The following is an 8918-nucleotide window of genomic DNA, read 5'->3' as shown; positions in this document are numbered from 1 at the left end:
CGTCTGGTAGACGCCTTCGAAGCAGAATAACTTTTCAGACCCAATCATTGACACGCGTGTCGCTTGCCTATTCCCTAACGCATCCTTGAGACCTGCAGACGCATAACAACTCTCGAAAAATGGAATGCCCTGCTCCAAGGAGGCATCAAATGACTAATTTGGTAAGTCAAAGTTTTTCTTGGCCAATTTGGTAATTTTCTCTAATAATAATAATCACTCATAATGTTTGGTTTAAATAAGTCTAACAGGGAGTTCATGGGTCAATAACACCCATACTTGGTACAATAAGAATTTTTCATTGTCTTATGTTATTTTGTAAGTAGCTTATAACAGTGTTTATGTGTTATATATTACCTGTCATTAATGTGTAATCGTCTCTATTTTAATAAGAATCTTATAAAAGAGTTTTTTTACAAACAAAACAAAATACTAGACATGGTTATACGTTAATGAAGATTTTGGGGTAAAAAAAAAACAAAGGTGCATTGTGGGGTGTTTTGGCTAGATCAATTATTGAGGATGATGCATGATGTGGTCCAACTATATATATGAACAACCAGAAAAGAGACGTAGCAAATGTCTGATGCCACGATAAGGCGGGCAATGATATAGATCAAACAAAAAAAGGCGAGGGTGGGACTGGGTGGGGGTCGGATGGATGTACTAATTCTTGATATTAAGTTTGTTGTACATCTTATTATTTGTGGTGTTCGTGTAATTCATGTTGCTTGTTTACTCTAGCAAGAGGGACAAACTACATATAAAGAAAAAAACTTAAAAGTGGCATCCCCAGATTCAAAGTGTATCCTTTTATGTCAGGACTTCTAAGTAACTACAATATATATGTCCTATTTGTAACCATGTAATCATGTATTATTGGTTTACCTAACGAAACCGATGTGTAGATGTGACAATTTCAACTTATTTACTTAGGAACGTAGATACCAAATATTTAGCTAAAGTACGTGGAAATGCGTCTTAAACGATCCAAAGTGTACTTTTTTAACTCTTAAGTTTTTCAATTTTGTTTAAAACTTAGATTATTTTTGTAAGGGACCAAATCAGAAGCCGATTTATCTCCTGTTATTACTCTCAACTTCACATTATGAACACTGTGCAAAGAAAAAGGCATATGGAGATTTGTAGACCATGCGCAAGACAGAAGCAATGCCATTACAACAAAAAAAAAATTTAATTAAAAGGGAAAGAAAAACAAAAGTTAAGAGACTTGAGTTGAATATTTTCGGATTGGATTAAAAGAAGTTAGACCATCCGCAATCGATTGTCAAGACGAAGTGACAGGTTAACGATTAGGGACCAAGGACCTTGCATAATGGCGATTGTCCATGATCGGTATTTTGGTCTAATGTTGTCCCCACGGATCTGTTCGTGGTGAATTTTATTTTATTCATTTTTTTCTAAATAATAATCAATTTAATAATTTAAAATGCCAAAATAACAAACGGCAGGTAAACTCACAACAAGCTGAGCCGCAACCTCTTTTTAGTTTTTTTTTCAATCCTACTTTAGTGTGTTGGAGTGGAGATATTGTAAGAAGGTTAGTCACTTAGACTATCTCCAATGCATCCATTGGAGGATGCTCTTGAAGGTCCTTACAAGCCCTTAGCATTGTGAGATTTTGTCCATAGATGCCCTTAACATCTAAGCCCTTCCACAAGGGCTTTGTTTATGTAAGTGAGTGGACTCAAAGTAAAAGAACAAAATGTTTTATTTTAATATTGTGTGTAGTGGGTAAGTAATGAGATGGAAATTAAAAAGGGTAAGGATATTTGTAGGATTGGAAATGAAATAAGGGGTTTTAAGGATTTGTAAGGATATGACGTGACACATGACGTGACAGCTAAGGGCGTCTAAGGGCACACGTGTAGTGGAGATAGTCTTAGTGACATAATATGGATTACTTCAATTGATGGCGTCACTCTCTATCTCTCTCTTTCCCTCTCTCTCTATCTATATATACAATATCTAAACCATCAAACACTTTTGAATTCACCGACAACAAAATACTTTATTCATTGTAAATCTGAAACTGTCCGTACAATGGACATAAACAAGAAAGAACTGGTGGAAACCCTGACCAGAGGAAGAAATTCTGCAATGAAACTGCAGAATTTACTTATCCAGAAAGATAATGATGATGAGTTGGTTTGTGTTGATGATCTTGTGACTGAAATATCACAGTCTTTCTATGGTGGCCTTTTGGTGTTGAATGCTTGCAATTCCGGTGACCCGATGCCAGAAGTTCACACCGGGAAGACACCGGCACTGGCTTCGAAGGGGCGGAGAGGCTGTTACAAGAGAAGGTACAAGTACTTGATCATGCATTTGTATATTGTTTGATTCAACACTACACATTTTGTTAAGTGTTTGCAGAAAGACAGTAGATTCGAGAATGGAGGTTAGTGAGACCATTGAAGATGGTTATGCATGGAGGAAATATGGACAGAAGGAGATTCTCAGTTCTAACTTCCCAAGGTTAGAGAACCGTAGAAACCGTATTTGTATGTTTTGTTATAACTTTGATAAATAAGACGGTTAAATTATACATATGTAAGTTGTAACCACCTACCTTACTAGTTTTCTCTCTACCTAAAATCAGCAAAAACATTACGTACAAATATATTAGTATTGGAGTAAAATATATTACGCACGGGGTGGTCACTAGTGATAGAATTCTATCACTCACAAGCACCAATCAAGTTCCGCCATGTCATCAACCATTTTTCATCACTCACAACCTTTTTCAGTGGGGGTGGTCATCACTCACCACCACACCCAACAATTTCCCCCCCCAACCAACAATTACACTCACAAAACAATTTCCATCACGCGTGAAGAAAATAACGAAAATCGATTTCTTTGAAAATATAACGCGTGGACGTTTGGAGGCGGGGTGGGATATAACGCGTTATTGTTGGTGGCCGTGATAGTTTAACGCACCGCCCCGGGTGCTCTTATTAACATTGGAGTAAAATATCATTTTTGTCCATGAAGTTTGGCCACATTTGTGACTTTCGTCCACAGGTGCCATTTTTCATCAGAAAAGTTTTGAAATCTCTTGTCATTTTAGGGGACGTTAGTCGCAATAAATTGTCAACCTCAAAGATGAAAATGCCAAAAAAATAAAAAAACAAAGGTGAAGGACTGAAATGCATAAAAAAAAAGTATTTTGGATGGAACAGGCAAATATGCCCAAACCTCAAGGACGATTTTGGGATTTTACTCTTAACATTGTCTTGGAAATTGTATTTTTATTGCAGATGTTATTTTAGGTGCACACACAAGCAAGTTTATGGGTGCAAAGCGTTAAAACAGGTTCAAAAGTTAGAAGATGGATCCAACATGTTCCATATCATATATTTTGGCCACCACACTTGCCCACCTCCAAATAATACTTCCTCTCACCCTAAGGATCACAGTTTGCCAAACAGCCCCTCTACTACTACAAAAAGCCACATTGACCCATCTGCAAAAGAAGATGATCTAACTAACAAGTTTTCATCAGCCAGTGGTGCACAATCATGCCCTGCTTTGGTTTGGAAAGAGATATTGCTAGATGAATTTGAATGTTTCAAGAATGATGGAAGTTTAAGTGACATGTCATTTGATGATATTGTTTTTTCTTAGTTTGGTTTTGGTAGGTTGAATTAATTAACTTTAAGGCTAAGTTAAAATATATAACTTTTATTTGTAATCATTTCAAATTTTGTTATTATGATTTAGTAAGGAGTAAAATGTTAAAATCGTCCCTAAGTTTATGCCATTTTGTCATTTTAGTCTAAAAGTGAAACATTTTGTATGTTTAATCTCCGAGGTTTCTTTTTTGTTGCCATTTTCATCTAATTAACAAATTGAGTTAGAATTTTCTGTTAACTTCTCTCTTTTTTGTTGGTTTCCTTATTTATATGAAGGGTATAATCATCATTTTATGCCATAATATATTTTAATTAAATGAGGAAAACGACAAATAAGAGGAGAAGTTAACAAAAAATTCTAACCTAGTTTGCCAATTGGATAAATATGACAATAAAAATGAAATCTCAGGGACTCAGATACAAAACATTTCATTTTTAAAGTGAAGTGGTAAAAGTTGCCTAATCTTAGGGACTATTTTAACATTTTACTCTTTAGTAAGACTTAAGAACTTTAAAAACATACTTTTTGTGGTTTTGACGGACATGGTACAATGAACCCAATTATAGTGGTGATTTCAGTTGTAAACCATGATATGCACGAAAGGCAATGTCATGTTTTAGAACTAAAAGAGGGCAAAACCATAAATTTTAATGTTTTATAAGATTATGTACAAATAAAGTCCTCTTGGGAATTCCTTTTTTGTGGTTTATTTCAATTTCAGTCGATGTGTTATATTCTTTATCATGTCATGTTGCTTTATTTAACAACCCTGATGATATATAAAAGTAGTAAGAAATATATTTTATAAAGTAAAAGTTAGGTATTGGACTCTTTGTGACCAGGAATAATTCACATCCAGGAAAAATTCAAATTTATAGCATGACTTTGACTTATATTATCAAATCAAGAATATGACTTTGACTCTTCTTAGAACGATTGAGACTACAAATATCTACTTAAAGCTTTCTATTTATATTTTTAAACGAAAATGTTAAATCCATTCTACTTTACACCAATTATACTAAAATATTATTCTTGCTTATACGAAAAATGTTAACTAGGTTCTATTTTGCACCAATAATACTAAAATGTTATTCTTGCTCATGTCACGAGACCTCCCTCTAAGAAACATATGTTCAATTGGGCTTTTGAATTAGGAGAGTGCCTCTAAGAGACCTCCCTCTTAGAATTAAAATGTTGAGTTTAAAATTCAGATTGTTTTTTTTTTTTGTTTGAACCCAAAACCAAGCCGAATTACAAGTTGATTTTCCGTTCGGCTTGCTAACTTAAAATTTGGTTTGTTATCAGTTTCGTAAAAAAAAAAAAATATATTCAAATATGAGGAAACCAAACCGAACTAGCGAAAAAGATGATACTCGTCCTTTTATTGATCTATATCTATAATCTATAAATTATAATAAATAAAAACCATCTTAGGCCACATGGCTTTCTTTTAGGCCAACTGCCATGTGTCATTATTATACACTTTATTGTTTTAATTTAAGAGTGAAAACATAAAACTTTTGTTGCTCTTCTTTTCTCACAAATTTAAATAATTAGACTTTCCTTTTTTTTGCATATCTTTTCCTTTTAAATATGATTGAAATTAATTACAAATCTTAATAAATACACTTAATAAATAAGATGAACTTTTAAAATATAATCTATAACTGTAACTAATATAAACATACTTGTAAAAATTATAATATATATTTTACGCAATCAATATAGTTTAAATTGCTTCTTTTGTTTAAATAAATTAATATAATAATTATTACCTTTTGTGTATTGTTATTATTATTTTTTTAATGAAATCTCGAATGATAACTAAACATGATTTCCATATTTAAAATGTTTGTATATGTTATAAATAAACAACAATTTGATGTTTAGCAAATGGTTATTAATAAAAGTCAAACACAATCACTATCAAATGTTTTATTGTACTTAAAAGAATCGATTTTTGCTCATGACAATTGTATATGACATATCAAGAATAAAAAGAAGACACAAAGTCAAGCTACTAATATTTGACAAAGATGAAAAATGTTACAAATAATTCGGCAATGCGGTATACAAAGAAATATTAGGGATTTATGGATTGCTTATATGTATGTTACTTACCGATAAGGTTGGTGACCCATTGACAAAGACAAAAGCATTTAGGTACACTTAGATTGAAGGTCTTAAATTCAAGACTTCAAGTCACACATACTACAGAAATAATAAAGAACAAAAAGAACTTTTATATTTAATTCAACTTTTTTCCATATTTAACGCTTTATATTTCGTTTTATTATAAAATAAATTATATTATATATTATATAAAGTCGAATATATTATATAAAACGAACTGTGATTTTTTCGTATTTATCTGTTATTGAGAAGCAACTTCGTGTTAAAGAGTAGGGGTGTTAAAATCTGTTAATAATCGTAACACAAGAAACAATTTTGAGTATAGTAGCATCTACATTTACATGTAATATTTCAAATCAATAGATTTATAAGAAGTATATAATACACGGGATCTTAAACTAGTTTATGTATACACGTAGCCTTATATGTATTTATTTCATATGCTAGGTGAATAAAAGCATATTTATTGCACAATCACTAATAGTACTATAAATATTTATTGCACAATCACTAATAATACTATAAATATTTTGCGTCTATATTTAATAAGTTGGTGGTGATAAGTTTTTGATGTGTCTTGTCTTATTAATTACTGTCGCTTGGCACGATTGTAACGAGGCCACTTGATTTTAGAGATGATAAGGATCATCGTGGACAAACTCATAATTTGTGGAGAACATGTATGATTGGAAATTCAGAACACGTTAATCGCGACGTCTAAATGTCTAATTGTTTGTACTAATACACCAATGTTGAAACATGGTGTAGCCCAGAGGTGCGGGAAATAAACCGGTTTGGATCCGAAAACCGATAGTGAAACCTTTGGTGAAACCAGCTTAAAACCAATCCATTCTGCCGGTTTAAAACCGGTTTAAGTTTGCAGATGCTAAACCAGTTTGAAAGATCTGAACCTGAACATATTGGTTTGAATTATTTATCTTAACATTAGTTTCAAACCGATTTGGTTTTGACTTCCGTTAGACCGAGACCGGACCAGTTTTTCCCAAATTCTGGTTTGTGCACATCTAGTGTAGCCACAACTTGACGAATTGGCTGGTTTGGATGGATTTAGTACGTCTAATAAGACGCTTTTTGTATTGTATTTGAAATAGTTACATAAAAAACTTAGTTTGGCCTTTAGGACATTTAGAAGCTAAAATATAAGATACTATAGAAACTATTAAACTTGTGAACAATATTAGTTAGAAAATATAATACGACGTGCTCATGACGTGTCAATATCTTTAATATCTTCAATGAAATTTTTTTTTTCATCTAGCGCCACTAAAACCCAAGGGATCGACTTATCTATATCTATATACTATATAAAAGCATCTCTCATGTACATAAAGGTAATTTTCATCCTATTTTTTAAGATGGCATACCAAAAGCCAAAACAAATTCCTATATTTTCACACTTTTCTTCCTTTTCTACCCTTTTAGAAAACAAAAATTAATGTGAATCTATATACTATAGAAACTGAGAATTAAATCAGCCCCTTCCTTTCCGGTCCCCCATCCCTGAATTGAAATTAGGATATTCACTTTGCATTCTCAAAACCGTCCACTCTCAATTGATCAATCAAAATTTAAGAAGAGTCCATTCATATCCCCTCACCGCCCTCATCAATTGGCTTGCGTATTTATGCAGAGGAAACCTTGATTATTCTTCAATTGTTTTCTTCGAGGTTGAAATATAACCGGAGTTGAGAACAAACAAACTGATACGCCATGACCAAATATCCACATTCGCACAGTTTTTACGGTTTTTCAACAGAATCTCTTGTGAGCTTTTATTCATATTGTGTTGTTTTCTATTCAATGTTTTTCAATTTGAGCCCCAGTTATGCTAAATTGTGGCTTAGGGTTTTTGAATATGTGCTTAAATGGAAGTAATTTGTTGATGTCTTCTGATATGTAAGAAATTTGTTATTAAGAACATTGGTGATATGTAAGAAATTTGTTATTGAGATCTGAGTTTTGAAATATGTTAAGTCTTATTCTTATTTCTTGTTGCAATTAGAGGTTCTAGAGAAGGCGAAGACGTAGATTGATGTACTGAAGGAGCTTTTTCAATTAACTCGGAGAATATTACAGCCTACAGGAGGTAACTGAAACAGTTTCAAGATGTATTTCACTTATTAGTTTGTATTGGTATTTGCTTTTTTTCAAGAATATTTACTCTGTTTACTGATAGGTATCATGGTGACAGGAAGACTGAGGCACAACCAGTGGTCTCTCTGTTTGCTTTTATGCTTTGGCTAGAAACAAGAGATCTTCTAATACATACTGAAGTAGAGGAGAAGTTAGGATGTAAGCCACAATTTCTGTTTTATTTATTATTTATCATGCATCCCCTACATCTTGCTCTATATGTAAGTGTTATATTGGCTGCACATGCTATCAAATAATATTGTTATATACTAAAATATAAGTTTCTTACTACAGTGTTGGGGCTTTGTTATATGCTATATGGTTCACGTTTCATCCCATTGCAAATCATTCACATGGCCTTCTATAGCTAGAAAACTAATAAAAAACAATAGCCCAAATGTAATACGGTTTTATATATGACTGTTTAATGAATGTCGAGTTAGATTGCGAATCCGCAGTCGGCTGCAAACGTGGTTCAAACCGGCACAAAGGAACTAACAACAAAGGGTTTTTTTACATCCCTGCCCTTACATATTTTTTTGAAAAAAAAGTGGTAGACCATTGATATCTACTCATAAACAGGTGAGAGATGGGGATTACAACGTCAATGAAACGGTCAATGTTGTTACCGCAAAAACCACTGAAATCGGACACAGGACATGGGGAATGGTGAGAGGCGTAATGGCGTTAGCTACACAAAAGGTAGAAAAATATCTCTCTCTTTCATTTACATTTCACCATGGCCACTGCTTTGCATAACTGTTTAAAATAAATACACTGTAACTATATTAGTTGAACAAGGATGTAGACTAAATGACATGTATTTTGTGCCATAGAAGTTGTACATATTGTTACAAAGACCGTACTAAAAGCGAAATTTGATTGTAACAAAGTCGTTTTCACGGTAATATTTGTTAATCTCACTTGCAAAACTGTCAAGTATTTGACAAGATGAATAAGATAAAGCACAA

General features: G+C 32.8%; 1 protein-coding gene and 1 long non-coding RNA gene across 2 annotated transcripts; both read left to right on the top strand.

Annotated features, from left to right (window-relative positions):
• Positions 1-2013: 2013 nt before the first annotated feature.
• On the top strand, positions 2014-3769 carry LOC110904967 (WRKY DNA-binding transcription factor 70-like). The gene is made up of 3 exons (XM_022150828.2): positions 2014-2324; positions 2395-2496; positions 3282-3769. Exons 1-3 carry the CDS (start codon positions 2062-2064, stop codon positions 3646-3648), a joined length of 732 nt encoding a protein of 243 aa, XP_022006520.1. The 5' UTR covers positions 2014-2061; the 3' UTR covers positions 3649-3769.
• Positions 3770-7813: 4044 nt separating this feature from the next.
• LOC110904968 lies at positions 7814-8918 on the top strand. Its single transcript, XR_002572852.2, has 3 exons — positions 7814-7900; positions 7991-8106; positions 8530-8918. It is a non-coding gene; the product is annotated as an uncharacterized LOC110904968 (long non-coding RNA).

Source organism: Helianthus annuus, chromosome 14 (assembly GCF_002127325.2).
Source record: "Helianthus annuus cultivar XRQ/B chromosome 14, HanXRQr2.0-SUNRISE, whole genome shotgun sequence".
NCBI lineage: Eukaryota > Viridiplantae > Streptophyta > Magnoliopsida > Asterales > Asteraceae > Helianthus > Helianthus annuus.
The sequence above is the reverse complement of the archived record's forward strand: the minus strand, read 5'-3'. Positions and strand labels throughout refer to the sequence as shown.

Coding starts and splice junctions, on each gene's coding strand:
- LOC110904967 (XM_022150828.2), top strand. CDS start 2,062: ATGGACATAAACAAGAAAGAACTGGTGGAAACCCTGACCAGAGGAAGA. Junction 2,325..2,394: donor AGAGGCTGTTACAAGAGAAG/GTACAAGTACTT, acceptor AAGTGTTTGCAG/AAAGACAGTAGATTCGAGAA. Junction 2,497..3,281: donor CTCAGTTCTAACTTCCCAAG/GTTAGAGAACCG, acceptor TTTTTATTGCAG/ATGTTATTTTAGGTGCACAC.